Below are 24,446 nucleotides of genomic sequence, written 5' to 3'. Positions count from 1 at the left end.
TGTTGGCAGCATGATCACTTGGAGTAGGGTGGGTCCAAAAAGTTCTGTCAAAATTATTTTTAAATGAACTTTTTCACACACAAAAATGTCTGCTTTCAAATGAAAATGTTGCGTTTTCAGCAAACCTCCCCCTCCCCCCAACCAAAACATTTTTGGTTTTCATTTATTTTGATTAAAAGTCAAAATTTTCAGAAGAAAATAAAACACTTTCCCGAACTGGGACAGTGTGCGCTATGCACGTGCCATTGCTTTGAACTTCTAGGGCACAATGGCACAAATTGCCTTTTACCAATGATCTCATTGTTCATCTACGTTACTTAGCAAACCTGAGTCACAGCGCTTTAATTTAGAACATCAGAGTGGCCAAACTGCATCAGACCAGTGGTCCATCTAGCCCAGTATCTTGTCTCCAATAGTGGCCAGTACCAGAGCTTCAGGTGAGCATACAGAACAGGGCAGATGCAGATGCAGCCTGGACACCATTAGGCTTGAATAAAGACTGGGAGTGGATGGGTCATTACACAAAGTAAAAACTATTTCCCCACGCTAATTTTTCCCTTACTGTTACTCACACCTTCTTGTCAACTGTTTGAAATGGGCCATTCTGATTATCACTACAAAAAAATTTTTTCTCCTGCTGATAATAGCTCATCTTAATTGATTAGTCTCGTTAGAGTTGGTATGGCAACACCATCTTTTCATGTTCTCTGTGTATATATATCTTCCTACTGTATTTTCCACTGCATGCATCCGATGAAGTGGGTTTTAGCCCACGAAAGCCTATGCCCTAACATTCTGTTAGCTCTTTTGACCACTGCTGCGCATTGAGCTGGTTTTCAGAGAACTATCCAGGGTGACTCCAAGATCTTTCTCTTCAATAGTAACAGCTAATTTAGAACTCCTCGTTATATATGTATAGTTGGGGTTATTTTTTCCAATGGGTATTATTTTGCATTTATCAACATTGAATTTCATCTGCCATTTTGTCACCCAGTCACCCAGTTTTGTGAGATCCCCCTGAACTCTTCACAGTCAGCTTTGGACTTAACTATCTTGAATACTTCTGTAACATCTGCCAACTTTGCCACTTCACTGTTCACTCCCTTTTCCAGATCATTAATGAACGTGACGAACAGCACTGCTCCCAGTACAGATCATTGAGGACCCCGCTCTTTACCACTCTTCATTGGGAAAACTGACCATTTATTCTTATAATTTGTTTCCTATCTTTTAACCAGTTACTGATCCATGAGAGGACCTTCCCTCGTATCCCATGACAGCCTAGTTTGCTTAACAGCCTTTAATGTGGGACCTTGTCGAAGGCTTTCTGAAAATCCAAGTACACTATATCCACTGGATCACCCTTGTCCGCATGCTTGTTGACACTCTCAAATAATACTAATAGATTGGTGAGGCATGATTTCCCTTCACAAAAGCTGTGTTGACTTTTCTCCAACAAATCATGTTCGTCTATGTGTCTGATTATTCTGTTCTTTACTGTAGTTTCAACCAATTTGCCTGGTACTGAAGTTAGGCTTAGCGGCCTGTAATTGCCAGGATCACCTCTGGAGCCTTTTTTAAAAATTGGCATCACATTAACTATCCTCCAGTCATCTGGTACAGAGGCTGATTTAAGCCGTAGGTTACATTCCAAAGTTAGTAGTTCTGCAATTTCACATTTGAGTTCCATCATAATTCTTGGGTGAATCTGGTCCTGGTGACTTATTACTGTTTAATTTATCATTTAGTTCCAAAACGTCCTTTAGTGACATCTCAATCTGGGACATTTCCTCAGATTTGTCACCTAAAAAAAATGGCTCAGGCGTGGGAATCTCCCTCACATCCTCTGCAGAGAAGACTGATGCAAATAATTCATTTATTTCTCCACAATGGCCTTGTCTTCCTTGAATGCTCCTTAACACTTTGGTCGTTCAGCAGCCCCCCTGGCTGTTTGGCAGAGTCCTGTTTTTGATGCACTTAACAAATGTCTTACTGTTAGTTTTTGTGTCTTTAGCAAGTTGCTTCTCAAATTCTTTCTTGTCCTGCCTTATTATAATTTTACATTTAACCTGGCAGAGTTTGTGGTCCTTCCTATTTTCCTTACTAGGATCTAAGTTCACCTTTCACCTTTCACCTCTAATGGCCTCTGTTACTCTGCTGTTTAGTCATGGTGACAGTCTTTTGGTCCTTTCAGCGCTTTTTCCGGTTTGGGGTACACATTTAGTGTGAGCTTCTATGATGGTGTTTTAAAATAGTCCCCATGCCGCTTGCCGCTCCTTTTAATTTCTGTCTAACAAGTGTCCCAATTTTTATGTAGTTCCCCTTAAAGCATTTAAAGTTAAAAGCTACCATGGTGGGGGGTTTTGGTATTATCCCCCCTACAAGGATATTACATTTAATTACATTATGGTCACTGCTATGGGGTGGGTCAACTAGAGTGACCTCTTAGACCAGATCCTGTGCTCCTGTTAGGATGAAAGCAACAATTGCCTCTCCCTGGTGGGGGTCAGGACTAGCTGATCCAAGAAGCAGGCATTTTCTCTCTGACCCCCTGAGGTGACACTTACCCAGTCAATATGAGGATAGTTGAAATCACCCATTACTGCGCTTTCTGCTTTTCTAGGCTCTCTAACCTCCCTAGCATTTCGCAATCACTGTCACCATCCTGGTCATGTGGCTGGCAGTATATTCCTACTGCTATACTCTTATTATTCAAACCTGGAATTTCTATCCATAGAAATTCTATGGTACAATTTGATTCAGTTAAGATTTTTACCTTATTTGATTCTCTGCTTTCTTTCACATGTAGTGCCACTCCCCCATCAGCACGACCTGCTCTGTCATTCCTATATATTTTAAACCCTGGTATTACTGTGTCCCAGTAATAGCTCAGTGGTTTGAGCATTGGCCTGCTAAACCCAGGGTTGTAAGCTTAATCCTTGAGGGGACCATTTAGGGATCTGGGGCAAAAATCTGTCTGGGGATTGGTCCTGCTTTGAGCAGGGGGTGGACTAGATGACCTCCTGAGGTCCCTTCCAACCCTGATATTCTATGATTGATTGATTATCCTCATTCCTCCAAATCTCTGTGAGGCCTATTATATCAATATGCTCATTTAATACTCTAGTTCACCCATCTTAGAATTTAGACTTCTAGCAGTTGTATATAAGCACTAGTACATTTTGTCAATATTCAGTTGCTTGCCTTCAGGTGCTATATATAAATGTAAAAAGAACAGGGGTACTTGTGGCACCTTAGAGACTAACAAATTTATTAGAGCATAAGCTTTCGTGGACTACAGCCCACTTCTTCGGATGCATATACAGTGGAATAAATATTAAGGAGATATATATACACACATACAGAGAGCATAAACAGGTGGGAGTTGTCTTACCAACTCTGAGAGGCCAATTAAGTAAGAGAGAAAAAATGTGTGTATATATATCTCCTCAATATTTATTCCACTCTATATGCATCCGAAGAAGTGGGCTGTAGTCCACGAAAGCTTATGCTCTAATAAATTAGTTAGTCTCTAAGGTGCCACAAGTACTCCTGTTCTTTTTGCGGATACAGACTAACACGGCTGCTACTCTGAAACTTGTCATATATAAATGTGACTCTTTTACACTTGACTGTTCCTCACTGGCTCCTACCTGTACTTTACCAACTTCTTTCCTATCCTCTTTATTAGGATACAGAGTTCCCCATTTCATTCCTAAGAGACATCCCCACCCAAACCGTGTGCTCTCCACACTTGTCAGCTTTCCCCCAGCCCTTAGTTTAAAACATCCTCTACAACCTTTTTAATTTTACATGCTCACAGTCTGATTCAGCTTTGGTTTGGGTGGAGCCCCGTCCCTCATGTATAAGCTAATCCTTCCCTAAAAGGTTCCCTGGTTCCTAATTAACCTAAATCCCTCCTCCCCACGCCACTGTCTCATCCATGCATTGAGATCCTGCAGTTCTGTGTGCCTTACGGGCCTTGTGCATAGAATGGAAATATTTTAAAGAATGCTACCATGAAGTCCTAGTCTTTAATCTCTTACTTAGCAGCCTAAATTTGGCCTCCAGGATCACTCTCCTATATTTCCCTAAGTCACTGATACCTACATGTACCATGACCACTGGCTCCTCCCCAGCACTACCTATAAGTCTGTCTAGATGTCTCGGGAGATCCATTACCTTCACACCAGGCAGGCAATTCACTAGGCATTTTTCCTGGTCATCACAAACCCAACTATCTATATTTCTAATAACTGAATCCACCATTACTAGTACCTGTCTCATTCTAAAACTGGGGTTCCTTCCGGTATCCTCAGTCATAGGTTCCGACTCCATGGGTGCTCCAGGGCTGGAGCACCTACAGGGGAAAAACTGTGGGTGCTGAGCACCCACCGGCAGCCCCCCTATCAGGGGCCAGGACTCCGGGTTCTATTCCCGGTTCTGTCTCTCCGTGGTTTTCAAAATAGACGCTCACACCTACGTGTCTAGGGCTGTGTGCATCAGTGGTGGCCATGCGTCTCACTGGCCATTTGCATGGGAACGACCCCCTCTGGGTGCACAGTGATAGGAATGACACACACTGCCATGCATGGCCCTTACCCATGCTGTGCCTTGCTTTCCAGTCTAGGAGTGGGGCTGAGAATGTGCCCTCCCTCACTGCAGGGGAGTGCTGGGGAGTGAATGTCTGCAAACCTCAGGGGCCCTTGCGGGACAGGGGCTGGAGATGTGCACAGGGTGACTATTAATAAAACATCAGCAGAGCTCAGCGGTATCTGAGCAAAGCTGGGCCATGGCCCCATTTCTCTCCAGGAGCATGTAAAGCCATTCTCCCCTCTGCCCAGGCCTCCCCCCTGCTCTGTCTTGCAGGTCCCATACATACATCTGTAGCCATGAGCTCCTCGCCATCGTCCAGGTTGTCCACCGTTGTTACGCCTTGCGAGCAGAAGTGGTAGTCGTAGGGGTTGAGAGAGATCAGCAGCATATCTGGGAGCAGGAAGGAGAGCAAAGACGTGAGGTACGGTCGGCTCCCCCGCATGCTGACCTATGTTCCAGAGTAGACCACTAGAAAGGCTGGCGCAGGACCGGAGGGGGCCTAATGCTCTGCACAGCTCCAGGAATGAGCCCTAGGGCCCAGTGTAGCCAGGGCTCTGCGGTGGGACATGCCCTCTCTTGGCTGAGCTCTGGCCTGCAAACCTGGCGGAGGGCTGGGCTCCCAGGTGGACACCCCAGGCATCGGGAGGTAGCTGGAGGCTGGCTGGAGCCCTGCCCCTTGGAGCGAGCCATGAAGAGGGCAGTGCTCTGGGCACAGGCTAAGTGCAGTGGGATGTTTGGTATCTCCCAGGCTCCCTCGATCCTCGCCCATAGTGCGACATGCGCCATGAAGCTGGCCCTGGCGCACGCCACAAAACCCACTGCTCCTGGGGAGGCTCAGCTGGGCCGCGCGCTGCCATCTCAGGCAGCTTGCTGAGCAGCTGCTGCCAAAGAGCAATGGAAAGCTACCCTGCTCTGCCTTTGCTCCACGTGTCCTGGTAATGCCCCAGCGTGCCAGTGCCCTGCCACTCCCCCTTCCCTGGACTCATTGCTCAGGCCCTCATTAACACCACAGTGTGCCCATCGCATGGCTGTGGGTACAGCCCCCGCACTGCAGCAATGGCCCCCGGCGCCGTGGCAGGTACTGCTGGTGCCCAGTTCCCACTGCTAAGCAGCGCGCTCGCTGTGTCTCTGTGGGCAGGGCAGGGGGAGAGCTGGGTGGCTGAGGTGAAAGCCTCTGACGGTAACTGCCCAGGGCAGAAGAGGGAAGCATGGCTGGGTGTGACTCCCAGCCCATTCTGGTCTGTTGCTTCAGCTCTAGCTCCATTGATGGGACTGGCTTGTGGGTCTGACTCCGGAAGGCCTGGTAGCCCCTCGCAAGGCCCATCTCTTCTGCAGCTCCAGCTCCCTTCTGCTATCTTCGCAATACTGCTGGGCTGGAGACTGATTTAGAAGCGGCTGTGCCTGCCCTCGTGACCCCCAGATAAGATTACTGCTCCTCGGCTCTCCAGACCTGCCTAATAAGGTGCTGCTCACCAGCCAGCAGCAGGCTCAACAGGCGGCAGCCAAGAAGCTTATCATGCCGTGTCTCTGCCAAGCATCTCTCCGGTGCGGAAACGTTTCCTGTCACCTGGCACCTGGATCCAGCCCCGCTCAGTGCCTGAGAGGTGGCTCAACGGCAGAGCCTGGCAGGGCCAGTTGGGATCATTTCTGGGCCCACCGCGAGATCCCAGAGGGCAGCGCTGAGTAACGACGACTCTGCCCCCAGCACCCTCCCTCCAAGGGATCTAGTTGGGCTCCCTCCCCCTGGGGGCCACTGATTTCAGCGGGGGCTATGGTTGCCCAGGCCAGATGTGTTTACAGTGTGGTTTCCCCTGGGCCGCTTGCTTTGAAGCTGCTTACCTTGGAGCTCGGGTTTCTTCCCAGACAGGATCTGGTAGTAGATGTGGTAGCTTCTCTCACCGGGTTGCTGGAAAATCACTCTGGATTTTTCCAGCAAGTCTAGAAACAAACAGGAAAAAAACCAGATTGGGCTTTTTCTGGAGCTGATCCAGTGTCAGGGCAGAAAAAGAGCGTGTTGAATTGGCAGGTGTGCAAGGCTGTTTACTCACAGATATCAATGTCAGCGGAGGCCAGTTTCCCTGAGGGGCCAAAATGGATTCGGATGAACTTGCCCTAAGGGAAGGAGGTAAATGCTTAGGCTGGATAAAGGAACTAAGGCAGGTACAGCTGCTGTCCCGGGTGGGCAGCTCTTACAAATCAGACGGCTGGGGAGGGGTAAGGGTCTGTCTGTTCTCTGCCCTATGCTAATGTCACACAACTTTGGGGCTCAATACAAGGTGTCTGGGTGAAATTCTCGGGCCCATGCTGGTCCCTTTTGGCTCAGCAGAGGGCTCATCCCCCTGAGCTTTGCTCCGTGTGGCTGTGCTCTCGTGCAGCACTCAGAGGATGGTCGCAGATGGACCCTGACAGCCCCTGGCTCCTGGGTAGAGCTGCGTGATGCTGGGTCTGCAGCACAATTACCTGCAGAGTCATGGCCTGCTACTGCTGATCAAGCTCAGGAGACCCCACGACACTCCCAGGTCCCTGGTGCATCGGGGAATCCAGAGAGGACCAAGAATGCCACTGTGGCCTCCTCTGTCTCCAGTGCATTAGTATGGAGATAAATGGGAACCAGGGGTTTGGTTGAGCCAAACCCAGGACCAGGGTTCGATGAAGGGGAAACTGCACCACCGGTGCACTGAGGCACCTCCCAGCATTGGCACTTCCAGCTCTCCCCGCTCTTCTTTGTGCCAGGCTCCTTCCTGGCACTGCCAGTCATCACCCACAGCCTGATCCAAGCCGAGATGGACCTTGGGCTGCCCCTAACTCCAGCCTCACCTTTTAGGGCCAGATCCTCAGCTGGTGTAAATTAAATGGCACAAGTCAGTGAGCTAGCCTGGTCAGTTAACATCAGGGAGTGGCATCGCTTTACAGCAGCGAAGGATTTGGCCCTACAGCCGACCCATCTAAAGAAGAGAGTTGCTAGTTCTGACAGTGATTTGCTCCCTGTGTAAAAGCTAGCTCTGGATATCTGTGGCCACCTCACACAGGCGTGGGTATGGATAACTTGAGCGTTGTTAGCTCTATAACTATAAACCCTGTGTATTAACAAACACATCCTGCTAGGATACTTACAAAGCGCGAGGAGTTATCATTTCGCAGGGTTTTGGCGTTGCCAAAGGCTTCCATAGCAGGGTTGGCCTCAATGATTTGATCCTCGAGGGTACCCTAGAAAATGCAGCCAAAGGATGGGTCAGCTTGTGCCTGTGGCATTAGTAACAGTGGCTCTGTTGCTATAGATGCCGCTAAGGGGCAGCAGGACACAGGGCAGGGGGAAGTGCTGTGTACCTCAACCCTCCACTACTCTCACTAGCTTCCCTTAAGGCCTTAGTCTCCAGGGTGGCGCCTTCCTACCTAGCACATCTTATTTTTTAATTAACATTGGGGAGAACAGAGCTGGGCTTTGAGGCCATGAATTCTGTGGCCATCTCCTCCCCTGCAAGTGGTGCCTATAAAGGTCTCGGCTAATAGCTCAGCTGTACATGGGAGTCCTCTGAGACGGGGCCATAGCCATAAAGGCCTGGAGAGGAAGGCTCGTGCCACTGAGAAAACCTGCCTTTGGAAGCGAAGGGGTCCAGGAAATAGCCCAGGAAGAGACATTAACAACCCTCTGCAACATTCCTAGGTGAGTTTTCCTTTAAACACGTGTCAGAACCGTTCTCCTCAGAGCGGTGGTGTGGTGTACAGTGTTATAGGCATTGGCTGGGGAGAGCTTCAGAACTCCCTGATGGCCTCTTCACCGCAATGCCTCAGCCCCAGACTCATGTTCTTGTTATTACATTTGTACGACAGTAGCCTCTAGGAGGCCAGTGTGCCAGGCACTGTACAAACACACAGAAGAGACTGTGCCTGCCCCATGAGCTTAAAGCCTAACTAGGCAAGACAGACAAAGGGTGTGAGGGGAAACTGAGGCACAGAGCGGTGAAGTCATAGAAAAAGCAGAGCTGGGACTAGCACTCATGTTTCCTGACTCAGAGCCCGGTGCCCTAGCAATTAGGCCATGGCATTATAGCTTTGTACTACACCACACCATTGTGTCTTAGCCACTGTCTCCATATGGTATGGTGTGCTTTCCAAATGGTTCCATAAAGCTACAGTCCACTTACACTATTCATCATCTGACTGCTGCCGACTGCTCCAGATACAGCCAAGCAGAACACTGACTATGCCAGGTGTACCTAGGCAGAACCCCCCAAATGCTCAGGCTGTCCTGCTACTCTAGTCATGCCAAAGGGATGCAGGGCCTTGCCTACACCAGGAAACCAAGACGTGTAATTCTCCACAGGTGCCGCTCCACCAGAGCCACCAGCCATGGAAGCCACAGTGGAGACAGAGTGCTGGTGTTTTTCATCACTGTGTCTTTAAACGCCTGAGTCCTAACTACGCTAAGCTACTACTGCAGCTTCCCAGGTGGCGGCGTGGGCCGAGAACTACAGCGCTGAGTTTTGTCAGTAAGAGCATGTCACAGAGGCAGCCGGCTCTCCAGAGTCAAAGCTGTCCCTAGCTTTCAGTTCGTTCTCTAATATCCTCCCGCCTCAGCAGATCCACCTGACAGAGGTCATGGCAGCACCTGCTCCGACCTTTCAAACAAGTGTATCTCAGTGTTTGAATGTTAGTCTAACCCTATCGCCTGGAAACTCCAAAGCTGGGTGCTGGGTTTTGTATTTGGGGTTGCACCAAAGACTCTTTTTGCAAAGGCTCTCATTAGAGTAAGTCCCTCTGGCTTTCTGACCCGGAAATCTCCTTGCACTGAGCCATAAACACTGGGGGCAGAGCCCAAGCATGTGGCCTGCTCTAGTGGACTGATGAGAGGGCTGGGAGCTAGGCACTTGGGTATCCTGTTCCCAGCTCTCCCACACTATGTGGCCTTATATTGCACGTAGGGCTGTGTATCCCTTGTTAATTATTATTAATTAGCACCTCTCCTCTCAAAGAACATCAGAGAGCTGAGTGAATTGGGTCTCCCAATCCCCAAGCGTGGTAGCTAAGTACTGCAATGCTTGCTTATAGAACTCGGGGGATTTATTAGGACACTGCACTAGTCAGGACCAACTGGTGCAGGAGAGCAGACTGGCTCATGACTTAGTTCCTGCTTTGTCCGGAGCTCTGGAAATGTTCAGTGGCGCCCCCTGCTGATCTCCCCCCTGCATCCTCGCTGTGCTACCTGTCCCTGAGCGGAGAGGCTGCAGCCCACACGCCCTGGATGGCTTTGTTTGATGGGGGGCTTGGGAGAAGGGAGACTAGCAGTGAACTGATTTCGCTTGTCACCCCAGGACCTAGCCAGCCTGTCACTTCCAAGCCAATGATAATGTACATCGTGGGTTAAAAATGGCCCACATAAGAAACACCCAGACAAACACTTTGCTAACTAGAAGGTGAAATTCACGTTTTAAATCTCTATCGATAATTTAAAGTCAGCAAACTGGGAAATTTGCTTAAACCCCACCCCACTCTTGGAAAATACCCCAAATAACCTAAACTCTGCACATGTACCCCCGGCCACCCTTCGCCCCCACTCCTGAGACAAGGGTACGCCAGTGCTTCATGCTTCCAAGGCACTGCTATTTTAGGCACACAGCCGTGACTACCATTAACCCACTACACATGGGCCACCTCCCTGCCTGGCACCATCTGCAATATCCCTCCCCTTTCCCTTCGAACACATGCCCAAGACTGACCAGCTCCTGCTTGGCCAGCCCAGCACACTCTCCTCACACCACACACTGGACTTTGGCCAGCCATTTGCACCTTTTACTAGCCACAGGGCTTAGCTCCCTGAGCCAGCAGAAGTGCTGAAGCCTTATCTCACTGCAACTGGGCTACATATCCTCCGATGTCTCAGCCGCACTGGCCATGGTTTCAGGTGTTTGCATCCACAGATGAAACACCAAGGGACAGGGTTTAAAGTATCTCAGCTATCAGGGTCCCTAGGCAAATCACTGTGATTTCCAGGGTTGAGTGTCAACTAGCAGCAATCCTGGCAATAGACATGCCTCTGCCTAGCATACAGGGTGCACAGCATGTGCCCTTACGGTTGTTTGGGGTTGGACTGGAACCTTAACTCTGAAGTTTCTGGTCAATGCAGTGTGCTCTGAAGGTTATTTTCCTGAGGTCACTGATCCAGATTAGCTTCCTTAACTCCAGCTAGCACAGTTTCTTACCTGGGAATATGATCTAACCCCCTCCCATCCTCTCTCTGTTGCTCTGAGATCACACTGAATCCAAGATAGCTGGCTGATAATATTGGAGCAGATGCAACAAAGATTGCCTTTGAAGGGATATGTTAGAGAAAACAGCTGTCTAGTTCACGTATAACCTTCAGAGGGGAGGGGCAGATGTGGGCTCGGGTTCAGGGCAGCTCCCACTGGACGGATTCATCCAGCCTTATTGACTGTACTGCCTGCAGCCCACCATGGGCTCGCAGCCCTTTGATTACGTGGCTCTTTACATGATGCTGTTATTCACAAGCACTTTACCCTCCAATGCAGAGCTGGACTGGGGGACCCTGGAGCACAGCACACTGGTCCATTGGGCAGGTGTAACATGGGAGCCGGAGTTATATACTGCATAACGGAGCCACTTGGGCTTTGGACGATGATATTTTCGATGTACAGCTACCATTGTAAATGTAACCATTTGTGCAGCACCCTAGGTCCTCACTCCCCTTCCCCAGCACCATCGACAAACTGTTACCCATTGGGATTAGGGACATGTTACTGCTAAACTATCCAGCCTTAAAGCAGAGGATGTGCATGACAGACTGAAACTAGGCTCCTGGGGTTCCGCTCAGTGCTCTGGCCCCAAAGTTTAACAGTTACTCTCATTTAAATGAGGTACCCTCCCAAAGCAAGCAGCCACTGCCATCTGGACCCCAAGGGCTGGTAGTGAAGGCCGTACCCAGGTCAATGCCTGAGGAAGTCAGCGAGAGCTTGGCCTGACCAGACACTGAGTAACTGCTTCAGGACTGGCCCATTTTAGACATTTCTGGTTTGCAATGCAACCTCTCACAGAGCCACAGCCTGGCAATAACTTCCAGCCCCCGTTCCACTGAGGCGGCGGGACAGGCTTGAAGTGAACTGGGAACTAAAGAAACTCCATCCCCAGGGCAGGGGATAGAAAATCCCAGCCTGACTCAATGCCCTGCAATGTGCAGATCCCAATCCTGGTGACAGTGATCCCTCCACTGAAAGAGAAGCTGCTCTACGAAGAGACACGCAGCCTCCCTGGATCCTCTCAGCAACCACAAGAGCATTTTCCAGCTGCAATACTGCCTTGTCACCTCAGCAAAATGCAGTGCGGTACACAGGGGCCTGATTCTGATCTCGTGTCAGTTTCACAATGATACCATTCCATTGACATCACTTCAGTTACTCCTAACTTGCACTGGCACAAGTGAGCTCAGAAAAGGCCCAACACTTCCCCACCACTAGTGGGAGTTAACAAGGTGCTGCTTAGCAAGCCTGGCCACTCATTTGAGGAGTGACCCCTATTCCCTGTAACACTTACCCCAGTTTTAGTGGCAGGAGCTTGCTAGAAAAAGGAAAGAAAACTGTCTTTAGAATTCCAGAAGGGACAGGTCAGAATCACAGAACGCATCAATCAAAATAGCAGGGCGTTAAAATTTAGTTACTAAAACGGTCCAAAAAAATCGAAGAATTAAATTTAAAAAAATACACCAAAAATATGTTAAATAGATTAGCTCAAGAAAAAGAAGAAAAGCACCAAAAAGCAGGAACAGTTAAATCCAAACCCAGGGAAGAGGAAAGGAAAAACAATGCTGGAGAATTGCTTATCCAATACCTGAAACAACCAGTCTGCTTCTGCAAGGGAAAGCAGGCTGAGGCATCAAGTACCCAGAAGAAATAAGCAATTGCAAGGGATCTCAAAAATAACCAACACCAAAGAAATGCGGGAAAGAATCAAAACAAGAGCAAGAAAAAGCAGAAGATGGAAAAGGACCAAAATGAACAAAAGAACAAAAAAGAGAAAAGGGGGAAAAAGGCAAAAAGCAAGGCTTAAAAGAGACAGGGGTGGAAATGGGAGGGGGGGGGGGGCTCTGTCCCCTTTACAGTGTCTGAAAAAGAAAATATGTTGGGGTGAAGGAAAAGGTGGGCCCAAAAGACCCCCGGTGTGGCTGATCAGTTTGGTGAGCCACTTAAAAACTCCATTTCCCCAAGATCAGTTGTTTCAAGCCTTGCTTGTTCAAAAGTCAAAGGAAAAGCAAAGCCCGTGAGGGGCCAGATCCAAACACGCTTCCAAATGCAAAAAGTTACAAAAAAAGAATAAGAAGAAAAAAAAAGAAAAAGAAAACAGTCAAAGTGTGTTTCAAATGAGGGTCTTACTCCTTTCTTGCCCGGCGTGTCGCCCAGGGCTGCGACAATGGCAAAGTACTGAATGACCCGCTTGGTGTTTACAGTCTTACCAGCACCAGATTCTCCGCTTAGGGTAACAGAAATACACAGATCAAGAAAATGAGGCAGAGTCAGGCAAAACCTTTACACAGAGACTCAGAAAACCAAGGACACGGCCCAGCCGCCCCCCCGCCCCCCAGCGGTGTCATGTAAAAGAAGGAAATCACCGAGGGAGGAGTTCGGCCCTGTCTGGCCCTGGGCTGCCCGTGGTCCCTTCCCACTGGCTAATGCTCTGCACGGGGGCAATGTGGGGGTTTCAACCACTGGGCTCAGCCCCTGTGGTGCTGCACTGGCACAATCCCCTAGAACAGACGGGCAAAGCTGCTGGATTTTGCAGCGGAGTGAGTGACCTTTCCTGTGTGTGAACCCAGCGCGAGCGGCGCCACTGCCCATCTGGGCTTTGCTCAGCTGCATTAGGGAGCTGTAATGGGGCGGCTCCACCAAGGGCAGCCCCCCCCCCTGAGGCTGACACTGGGGCAAATCACCACTGCAGACATGGCCAGTGACTCCACACAGTGCCAGATGGGGAAGTCTCCCCCTCCCCAGGCTCCTCCTGGTCTGTTGCACGCTTGGTATGAACTTCAGCGCTCTGGGGGCTCAGCAAGGAGCCAGCCCCCTCCTGCTACAGCTCAGGCTTTGACACTTTCACCCACAGTTCCCTGGGGGGTGAGGGGCTCCTATGGTCTGTGGAACGTACTCTGCCCTCCCCCACCCCCCAGAGGGAGTCCACTCCGGTTTACAGAGGAGGGCCAGGAGTCCAGGTGAGACCCGGGGGCTGGCTGCTTTAGCAGGCGGGCTAGGCAATTCCTGCTGCCCTGGTCTGCGCTGCCCGCTGGCACTGGCTCACGAGGCCTTGCAGTGATTTCATGCCTAGAGTTAGCTGCTCTTCTATTGTAATCCCAGATCACAAAGAGCAGGGATGGGTGTGGGGGGAGCTGCCGCAGGACAAGAGCCAAGCATCTCCGGCCTCAGCCCCTGCGTTACCTAATTAGGCCATGGCTGAGGCTAAAAATGTCAGTGGCTCCTGGCAGCAGGGTAGGGCCCTTCAGAGAACTTTATATAGCCCTCATCTATATGTCACTTGAACTTAAATTGCCTGCCCCCTCCCCCATCACGCTCCTGGGCCTGGCTGCCTCCTCTGCCCACCAGTCCTGTTCAGGAGCACCATGCATGTTCCTCCCGGGCACAAGGCCTTAGCTCCCCCAGTTGTGGGCTAGCACCACACTCCGTGTGGCCAGCCCCGGGGCTGGGACTGGGAAACACATTGCTCCAGGGGACCCACTTGGGAGATTCCTGCCCTGTAATGCCAGCACCAAGCGCAGGGTGAGCAGCGGCCCTTGCCACTGTCACCAGACGGGCTGCCCTGGAGGGGCTCTGGCAGCCGATGGTGGGGGTGTGACGGAGACTTGTTTGGGGGGGGTGGCAGCCAGCGAGGCCTGGCTGGGGACCTCATGAGGAGCCAGGTGGTCTGACGGTTGTGAGGGGATGCAGCTGGGGGCATCACATCTCATGGGGGGAAGGCTGCTAGTCAATGGGTCAGTCCAAATGACAGGGGAGAGTAAACCACTGCCAGGGACCCCAAAGACAACTTGTATCGTGCAGTCCCCTCATTCATCCCCTCCCCCGCCCCGCAGGAGAATTGGGCCCAGGAGCCTAACCCAGAGACACGTACAATGCAGGCAGGGAACAATGGCCCACGAAGGGAAGCATGGGTCACTTACGTGATGAGCATGGACTGGTTCTCACGATCTGGAAAAGAAAGAGCCAGTGTTAGACTGAAACATACTGAGATCGCTTGGAGCTCTGAAAACGCTCCAGGGCTGCCGTGGGTCTGCGTTTTCCCTGTTCATCCACAGCCCCACCTGTCTGGTCAGTGACCATGGTATTCCCCCTCATCCACAGCCTCTCCTGGCTATCAGTGACCCTGGGGATTCCCCCTTCATCCACAGCCTGTCCTGGCTATTAGTGACCCTGGGGATTCCCCCTTCATCCACAGCCTGTCCTGGCTATCAGTGACCCTGGGGATTCCGCCTTCATCCACAGCCTGTCCTGGCTATCAGTGACCCTGGGGATTCCGCCTTCATCCACAGCCTGTCCTGGCTATCAGTGACCCTGGGGATTCTGCCTTCATCCACAGCCTGTCCTGGCTATTAGTGACCCTGGGGATTCCCCCTCATCCACAGCCTCTCCTGGCTGGTCAGTGACCCTGGGGATTCCCCCTTCATCCACAGCCCCTCCTGGCTGGTCAGTGACCCTGGAGATTCCCCCTTCATCCACAGCCCCTCCTGGCTGGTCAGTGACCCTGGGGATTCCCCCTTCATCCACAGCCCCTCCTGGCTGGTCAGTGACCATGGTATTCCCCCTTCATCCACAGCCCCTCCTGGCTGGGCCGGTGACTATGTTCACCTGACTTATTAACACCAAGCTTTCCCAGTCCGAAAGGTCCAAAATGAGGCTGTGGGTGCGGGAGTTCCCTCAGGCTCCAGGGGACTGGCACCCCTGGTGTCTTGACATTTCTAGAGTGTTTCTTTTTATCCTGCTGTATCTTCCCCTCCTTCTCTAGACCTGGCCCCACAGCACGAGCCTGCGCCAGCCCACTGTGCTGCCAAGGCCCTGGCCTCAGCACTGCCAGAGCAGCCCAGAGTCCATGCAGGTAGGTGCCCTTTCTCCTCATCACCCTGACTGTCCAGCCAAGGTAATTTATGGGTCATATCCCCTTTTAGGGGATTGTTACATGGCACCATGGGGGCTGGGCAGCCTGGTTCAGGCCAGCTAAATGCCAGGGCTGCGTGTGGTGATCCCTCGAGATACAGGCTCTGACGCCCACCCGGAGTCTGTTTTGCTGGAGGAAAGGTGCTATTGGTTACTGGTCAGACTTGCTTGTAATCAGTGTTTTTAACAGTGGTCCAGAACTCCCGTTCTGAGCCCAGTCCGGACACAGACGGTCGCGTTTCTCTGGAGCTGGGTTTGATCCAGGCCCATCTGTGCTACTGTGCATTAGTTTCCTCTTGTGAGGTGATGCCACAATGCCCTCCCCGCAGTCCCCCTCACAGTGAACAAGGTCCCACCTCCGCTCGGGGGCGAGCACAGGGAGGAGAGGGAGGAAAGATAGAAGCTTACTGCGCAACATGTCGTTGTAGGCGTTGTCCGCAATGGAGTAGATGTGGGGCGGGACCTCTGACCTCCGCTTGCCCTTATAGACTGCTACCACAGGGGAGGTGTAGACTGGCAGCCACTTGTAGGGGTTTATGGTGACACAGAACAAACCTGAATAGGTCTGAGAGCAGAGAGGAGGCAAGTGAGTGCAGAGGGACAGAGCTGCCTCAACACAGCAGGACAAAGACTTTTCAAAACCACTGGGCTCAGAGCTAGAGATGCCGCAATGGAGCCCACCTGTCTGCACCATGCTGCTTCCTTAGCCTATTACAGAACAAAGATGCAACCAGCCTTAACAGTGACATTCCCTTGTACTGCCAACCTACCTTACCTTAATGGTGACATTCCTCTCCCACCCCATGGGCAGCAGGTCTATCCATCGCTATCCCCTCCACCCAGGCAGTTTTCCCTCCTGGAAAGCCACCGTTAGCGTCTCCTCGGATGTCCTCAGGGCAGCCAGCTTTAGCCTTATCTTCAATGGCGGCTCCAGGCACCAGCGTTCCAAGCGCATGCCTGGGGCGGCAAGCTGCGGGGGGCGCCCTGCCGGTCCCTGCGAGGGCGGCAGTCAGGCTGCCTTCGGTGGCTTGCCTGCGGGAGGTCCGCCGGTCCCGCGGATTCTGCGGCAATTTGGCAGCGGGTACGCTGAAGCCACGGGACCAGCGGATCTCCCGCAGGCATGCCGCCGAATCCGTGGGACCGGGGACCTCCCACAGGTGCGCCGCCGAAGGCAGCCTGCCTGCCGTGCTTGGGGCGGCAAAAAGCTAGAGCCACCCCTGCTTATCTAGAAATCCTTCCAGTGTTAGGAATTTTGGGAAGCATCTTGAATTGTGTTTTGTTTTGCAGACTCCGTGGTGAGCGAGTCTCTTCACCTGGCATCCCAAGATCAGCCCGGAGGCTTATTTCTCTTTAATATGTTTTCCAAGTGAGTCTAATCAGTGCATATAAATCTACCTCTTTTTCTACCTAAGTCTGCCTGGGGATTTCTAATGCATCTATATGACTCCCATGTCACGAGGAATACTGAGTGGGAGGGGTTCCTGAGGCATGACAAATCCAGGGCATAACTATCCTGATTCGACATGACCCTGGCTGGGATAGCCAGTAATCTGGGACAATCAAGGGGAGAAATCTGTGGTAGTTTTGAGTTGGTACCATTTGAATCAGCGTTGACCTCTGAGTGTGCTGGCCAGGGCTCTACGTGTCACCCTCACGCCCTGTACAGCTTCACTTACATAGATCATCCAGTGAGCGTAGCGGCGCTTCAGGTTGTATAGCACCGAGGCCTCGTTGAGATGCGTTAGCATGGCCATGTCCTCAATCATATCAAACTTGGGAGGGTTCATCTGCTGGATGTCGTCCTCCTTGACAACACGGGTCTGCAGGGAGGAAGCAAAGCAGGGGAGCCTGAGTTTGTCCTTGGTTCCTTCCAGCCGGGACCAGGCCCCGCAGTCACCATTAGCACTGACAGGACACCACGCTGTTTGCTCCCATCTGTCGTACAAAGGGCTTGATTCTGATCTCATTTACACCACGGTAAATCCTGCTGGTGGAAGCACTCCAGATTCACTCCAGTGTAAAGGGACGCAACATCTGGCCCAGTCTCGTGTCTGGGCCTCATACCCTCCTGTGACTCTCCGAGGCCAGATTCTAGCTGCCCCGGCAGTGTCTAAGGAGAATGCAGATCTCTGATGCCATCCCCTCACCCCTGGCCTGGTCTCCATCCCTGCTTTCCTCCCAAGGGCGGGCAGTGAAAGGTCTTTGCTCAGCTGGGCACAGTGCCCCCAGGCTGGGGAGGAAGTGCAGTGCCTGAATACATCAGTGGTGACTGTTTGGAAAAGCAGGGCTTGGCTTTTGCCAAGGGGAGAATGACACAAATGACCTAATCTGGATACGGAACGCAAGGGAGCGAGGGGTATTTGCTGGGCACCTGAGCTCATGCTACAAGAGGGCACCTGCAGGAGACAATTGTGCTGGAGACCAAGGGCAGGTCTGTGCTTAGGGTGACCAGACTGCAAGTGTAAAAAATCGGGACAGGGGATGCGGGGTAATAGGAGCCTATATAAGAAAAAGACCCCAAAATCGGGACAGTCCCTATAAAATCGGGACATCTGGTCACCCTATCTGCACTAGAAGTGCTACATTGGTGTGGCTGCAGCAGTGCAGCTGGGTCACTGCAGCGCGTCTGGTGAAGATGCCCTATGCTGACAGAAGATGTAATTACCGCACCTCCGCGAAAGGCAGATGCTTTGTTGGCGGGAGAGTGTCTCCCATCGCCATAGCGCCGGTGTGGACAGCACTTAAATTGCTCGTGGCGGGAGGAGTCTGCTTCACACCCCTTGGTGACGTAAGTGGTAGAGGAGACCTGCTCTGAGGGGTGAGCTCGTTCCACTCCAGAGGCGTGCTCAGCACTGCGCTGAGAATGCACCCGATGACTGTGGCCCCGTCTGGCTCTGCAGACCTGCTCCCCCTGCGTCGGAGTCAGAGCACAGGGGAGCCTACATGACAAAACAGGGCGGTCACTGCTGTCTGCTCCTCCCACAGAGCTGCTTGCACCATGCGGGTCAGGGACAGCCGTGCAAAGCCAGCAAAGCTAATGGTGTCACTGGGGCGGAATTGGCCTCTGTCTTTGGGGATGATGGGTGGGAAGGAAAGGACTGGCTCAGGGCCCAGGGTGACTTTACAGGGCTGGCACATTGAAAAAACAGCAGCACCTAGCGCCTCAGGAGACCAAGCCCCAATCCCATCTGGAGCCATGTAACTAGCTCCCATGACACGGACTCCCCCAGAGCACAGAGAGGGACTGCCCTGCACTGTCCTTTCACAGGGGTATGTTTCAGAGCAGGGCTCCCCTCCCAGGCCCCCTAGCTGCCAGGGCCCATTCCCTTGCCTCGTCTCCAGCAGCCCAGCTGTAAGAAAGTGGTCATGATAGGGTCAGTGAGTTAGCCAAGGTATTATAGAATGGAGCTATGCTCCGCCCTTGCCTTACCTCCTATTTAGCCAATGGGAGTTTCTCCCACTCTGCAGTTAAATAAAGCATCAGGTTCCCAGCCTGCAGTGCCGAGACGAGGCTTGTTTGTTGTTGCACTGAGCAGTAAAACATGCTGCCCCCCTTTTCTGCCCCCCCCAGGGTTCTTCCAGAGGAGCACGCAGCTAATGTAGGACAAGCCGGAGCACCATGTACAGCTCCTGCTGGGGCAGAGCAATGTGAGGGTGGAGGAGGGACACTGGGCACAGGACAAAGGAGGGCCATGGAGTGGCTCTCATGCCACTCCACTTCCCCCGTGAAAAGTAGCCCTGCTGTCCACACCCCAGCTGCCAACTCCTTCCCCTGTGCCATCTGCCTCTGGGCAGACCTCCCAGCTACCAACCATGCCACCCTGGTGATGAGCATCTGGCCAGACCCCCCTACTACCTGCCAAAATTGCCATATTCCTCCCCCCAGGCACGGACTCCTTCTTGCTTCTCGAGGAAGCTTATCGCACTGTCTGAGCAACCCACTGCGAGAGATCAGAAATACCAGAAGGCATGCTCTAGAGCATGGGCCTGCCCTGGGCCCCGGCACATGGCCCGGCTGCTCTAACAGCTCTTTTCCATCCAGTGCTACAGGTCAGTGCTGAGTGCTCCTGCTGCTACGTGCCTTACTCCTTTCATAGGCAGTGGGGCCATGGGGCAGTCCGGTTACGTGTCATCTCAAAGAATACGGTACAGGGAGCGTTAAACAGCCGACATGTACAGACCATCCCTTGTCAGTGTCTTGATTTAAGCCTATACATCTAAGTACTGGAATAGCTCTCACATTACCCAGAAGCAGAATTTAGGCAGGCTTAGGCTACATCTACATTACGGGGGGGGGGGGGGGGGTGTCGATTTAAGATATGCAAATTCAGCTACGCAAATAGCGTAGCTGAATTCGACGTATCGCAGCCGACTTACCCCGCTGTAGGGACGGCGGCAAAATCGACCTCTGCGGCTTCCCGTCGACAGCTCTTACTCCCACCTCCGCTGGTGGAGTAAGAGCGTCGATTCGGGGATCGATTGTCGCGTCCCAACGGGACGCGATAAATTGATCCCCAAGGGGTTGATTTCTACCCGCCGATTCAGGCGGGTAGTGTAGACCCAGCCTTAGAGATTTAGATAGACCTGCTTGGAAAAATTTTGTCACAACAGTTTTCTGTTGGAAAATGCCATTGCAATGAAACGGATTTTTTTGTTTTTGTTTGTTTAAATTGTATTGATTTTGATGAAGTTTCAGTTAGAAAACAATGGAAACAAAAGTTTTGAAAACACCAAACATCCCATCTCGATTTTTCATTTTGAAATGACTTTTTGTTTTGAAATTTACTTTACTTTATATATTTTTTTTAAATTAAAAAGAGTTGAAATCGAATGAAACTTATTGAAATAAAATGTTTCCATTGACCTGAAACAGTTTTTGAGGGCATTTCATTTTGTTAAATACTTCGGAGTTTTGACTTTTTGTTCCAATTTAGAATGAAAGTTGTTTTGAAATCTCAAAATTTTTCATGGAACAGAAAATCTGTTTTCCAACCAGTTCAAGATTTTGACAGACGTAAGCTATTGCTCATTACATTGACTAGCACCATAGCAAGGCAAAGAAATACATCGTTCACTGTGTACATAGGACATGACTCTCTGTTCAGTTACTCCAGTTTTACACTGGTGTTACTCTGTTGAGAAGTAGGGTGGCCAGATGAAGGAAAGAAAAAATCGGGACACATGCGGGGGGGGAAAGGCCAGTCAGTCCCTGCCGGCGGAGCAAAAAAAAAGCGCTGCCGGCGGATATTGGAACAATTTGCATCCCGACCAAAGATCGGTCGGGACGCAGGACACACCCTGAAACATTGGGACAGTCCCGATTTTATCGGGACATCTTGTCACCCTAGTTGAGAAGTGGTGTTACACTGTCATAAAACTGTTCTAATGGAGTGGAGAATCCGGCCCAGAAATTATTTTTACCATATATTATTTTGGTAAATAGAAATTGACTGGAGCAGATTGTGATCTTACACCAGTGTAGTTCTGGAGTATCTCTATTGAGTTCCATGGGTCTCATTCCGATCTCCCAGCGACCCTATGCGGGTGTAACTCCCTTGATTTCTGACAACTCACTCCTGATTGCCACTGGTGTAAGTGAGATCAGGCCCAGTGGATGGATGTGGGTAGAGCAGAGTTCAGAATCTGGCTCTATGTGTATAACAATTTAACAACCTCTTAGTCATATGTATCTAAACACTATAATGAAACTGAGGTACCCAGATACTGCAACACTGAGTGCTATGGTGATCCCTCCAAGCAATGTAGTTAGTTCATTAAAATGTTGATCTTTGGACAAAGTCTGCTCTCTATAGTACTGGTGTAAATTCGGAGTAACTCCAGATTTACACCAGTTTACCTTATTTCCTGCTTTGAATGGTTTTCTCTCAAGATTAGCTGAATAATTTCGTCCAAGGGAGCAACTGGCTGTTTGCAAACGGAGCAGACGTCTCCTGTTGGCTATTGTTACAGCTGTTAAGATGCCAGCTGATCTAGGCTGGGGAAGCCCTACTGTCATTCTTGCAGTCTGTTGTTTAGAGAGGACTTTTTGAAACTGAACATTTGATGCTGGTTTATTGAAGCCCTGGCATGTTTGGCAAGTCAGCCAGCATATTGTACATTACGGTGTAACAAAATCCATTTACACTACTGAGCTGACTGATCGCAGGTTGATCACTTACGTGCTATAAGTAAGAACTTGTCTAGTTTCAGAGATGAGCTGTTCACACATACGTGCCCCCCCCTCCCCCATGCATTCCTTTCCTCTGTGCTTCTTTCCCCCATTCCTATGGCCGTCCTTTGAAAACCAAACTTTAAAAATCAGGATTGTTTTGCTTACTTCTTTATTTTTGGTTTCCACGATGACTTTGCCACCAGAGATTTCTTTGATTTCAACCTCGACATAGGCTTCCTTGTCATCTGGGATCCAAGCTCGTTTCTTACCTTCAGGTCCAAAAGAAAAGAGAAGAAAACTCAGTCTGAAGCGAAGGGAACTGTTTGCTCTTGTCACTAGCTTCCAGAGAGCAGTAAGAACACAATCTAGCAATATTAAGGGACATTTGTTTTTTCCTTCCAGTATTTGTGGTCATTTGACCGGGATTTCCTGGGAGTTTTCATGCTGGGTGCTTGTTTAATTTTCCCCAATTAATGCTAAGATTGATTTTGGTCTGTTGTTTGCTGCATTTTTGGGGAGACGTGGAAAACACAGTTTAGGGAATACAAAATTCGTCCCTCCCCCCGATTTATTTATTAGCCCTCCAAAATGTATCCTGGCACAAATCCAGGGCTTTTTTAACCCAGGCACACTCTAGCTGTGCAGCAATGGTGATGGAACGAGTGGAAGGATAATATGAAGAATCTGTCACCCAAATCTATGATGATCCCTGTTCATCACCAAAGTGAAATGGGAGGAGGGCTTTGCTGAGATCTGTTTCTGTGGAACAGGCATTGCTGGCTCCCTCAGTCCTTCTGGGCACTTTACCTAGGCGCAGATCAACAGCCACCTTGTTACCCTCCACACTGAGAACCACAGTGACTGCCAAAAGCAGCTGCCGCCTTTCACTAACGCTGAGTTATTCTGGTCCTCTGACTTCTTACCAGTGAGCACAAGAGCAGGGCTGCAGGTGGGGGGATTCCACTGCTGCAGGAGCGTATGAGAAGCACGGGACAAAATGATGCTACAAAACCCTACCAGGGTCCACAACACTGGGAAGGGAGCTGGGAATACTCTGCAAACCAGGCCATGGACATGAGAGCCCATGTGACCAGCATGTGCCAGGCTCAAGGTGCTGCTGATCTTACCATCGAATGGGATAGTTTGAAGCTTGAGCTGCTCTGTGTAGCTCTTCCGGAGGAAGTCAGCAGCCTCCCCGAACTCGCTCAAGTCCAGCATAGCCATCTTGCCTGCCGGGAGGGAGAAGACTGGGCAGCAGCAAAGAAAGAAGAAGCCAAAGACTTGTGAGCCCTGAAATGGAGGGAAAGTAGAGACACGGAGTCAGTCCAGAGAGACAATGCCAGTCCACAGGCTGCTTACAGAGGGCAGATACAATTTTCAAACATTCCATGAACTTAAGAGGGCCCGGGAGGATAACAGCAGTAATAAACAGCCCCAGATCTGCCAATGTAATTACTAACCACACTGTACGCCTACCATCTATATTGCAATGCACATCTCGGCTGTCTCTCTTAGTGGGTGGAAACAGAGCTTCGATCCTGAGTCTGCTGAAATCTACCCACTGCACATTTGGATTTCCACCAGCAGCCAAGGCGGCAGAGAGAAGCCCGCTTTTCACGATCACCTCTGGCAGCGCAGTTCCTGCTCTGTAGCTCCTCAGAGGCAGGTGCCACTTTTGCAAACCCCATAAGAATACAAGGGTCCCTGCTCCAAAGTAAATATTGGAGTGGAGACCAGGAAAAAGAAGGGTGAGAGCGTTAACCCCTGAAAGCTCTCGAGTGCCTTCTCGGCGGCTGCCATAGCAGCTGCGCTGACAAGAGATATTGTGGCATTATTTCCTATCCTCCATACAATACAATACCATGCAACAGAACTCAGAAATGCCGCATCGATTCAAGCATTGTAACAAGCGCTGGTACCAGGAACTTCCCAGATTCCCCAGATCTCATTAAATACGCTCTTTCCTACATCCCATCTATCTCAGATTCAGGCTGCTCCGACCCACCCTCTCTGCACCCCCCAGTTAGTACCCAGTCCTGTCCCTCTGGAGCTCCTGTCCTGCTGGCAGGGAAGCGGGTTAGCAGCACAGAGAAGCATGCACACAGACATGCTCTTTATTACCAACCTTGGTTATAGGACTGATTGGCTGTGGGTGTGCAGTGAAGCCCCTTTTTATTGTGTCTGTCAAGGTCAGAGTGGGAAGAGATATGTCAGAAATTCCCATGTGTCACATCCACGCAGCTCCATTGGTGCTGCTGTCCTCCTGCCCAGAGAGACACAAAAGGCAAACCTCGCTTTTATCTCACTGCGAATGCGGGCTGGTTATTTTTACTCCTGTATTGTCAGGCGAGTACAAAGGCAGAGGGAGGCTCCAGTCTTGGGAGTCAGCACCGCTCTCCAAGCCAGCCTGTGCCTTGCTGATCTGCAGGGGAGCAGCATGGAGCAGAGGTACAAGGACTCTATCTCTCTCCTCTGCCTTCACCTGACATTGTCTGTGTCTTGCCACACCCCTCAGT

General features: G+C 50.8%; 1 protein-coding gene across 5 annotated transcripts in view; it reads right to left on the bottom strand.

The window, feature by feature from the left end:
- Positions 1-24,197, bottom strand: part of MYH7B (myosin heavy chain 7B) — a 54,179-nt gene extending 29,982 nt beyond the window's left edge. For 3 of the 5 annotated variants that reach the window (XR_006175554.2, XM_005295419.5, XM_042854968.2), the window contains exons 1-12: positions 24,056-24,197; positions 23,058-23,220; positions 22,096-22,199; positions 17,435-17,578; positions 16,167-16,323; positions 14,768-14,795; positions 12,978-13,074; positions 12,142-12,165; positions 7,711-7,803; positions 6,645-6,708; positions 6,436-6,534; positions 4,883-4,986 (exon numbers count right to left, since the gene is read on the bottom strand). Coding sequence is in view for 4 of the 5 variants with exons in the window: in XM_005295419.5 (XP_005295476.1) it covers positions 4,883-4,986; positions 6,436-6,534; positions 6,645-6,708; positions 7,711-7,803; positions 12,142-12,165; positions 12,978-13,074; positions 14,768-14,795; positions 16,167-16,323; positions 17,435-17,578; positions 22,096-22,199; positions 23,058-23,220; positions 24,056-24,154 (1,176 nt within the window). In the remaining variant the exon portion in view is untranslated. Of the gene's footprint in view, positions 1-4,882; positions 4,987-6,435; positions 6,535-6,644; positions 6,709-7,710; positions 7,804-12,141; positions 12,166-12,977; positions 13,075-14,767; positions 14,796-16,166; positions 16,324-17,434; positions 17,579-22,095; positions 22,200-23,057; positions 23,221-23,406; positions 23,524-24,055 lie in introns of those variants that run through there. The other 2 variants (XM_042854967.2, XM_042854969.2) reach the window with 2 other exon arrangements.
- Between the last annotated feature and the right edge of the window lie 249 nt (positions 24,198-24,446).

This window comes from Chrysemys picta, chromosome 13 (genome assembly GCF_011386835.1).
Source record: "Chrysemys picta bellii isolate R12L10 chromosome 13, ASM1138683v2, whole genome shotgun sequence".
Taxonomy (NCBI): domain Eukaryota; kingdom Metazoa; phylum Chordata; order Testudines; family Emydidae; genus Chrysemys; species Chrysemys picta.
Note: the sequence above shows the minus strand (reverse complement) of the source record. Positions and strands in the feature narration are given on the sequence as shown.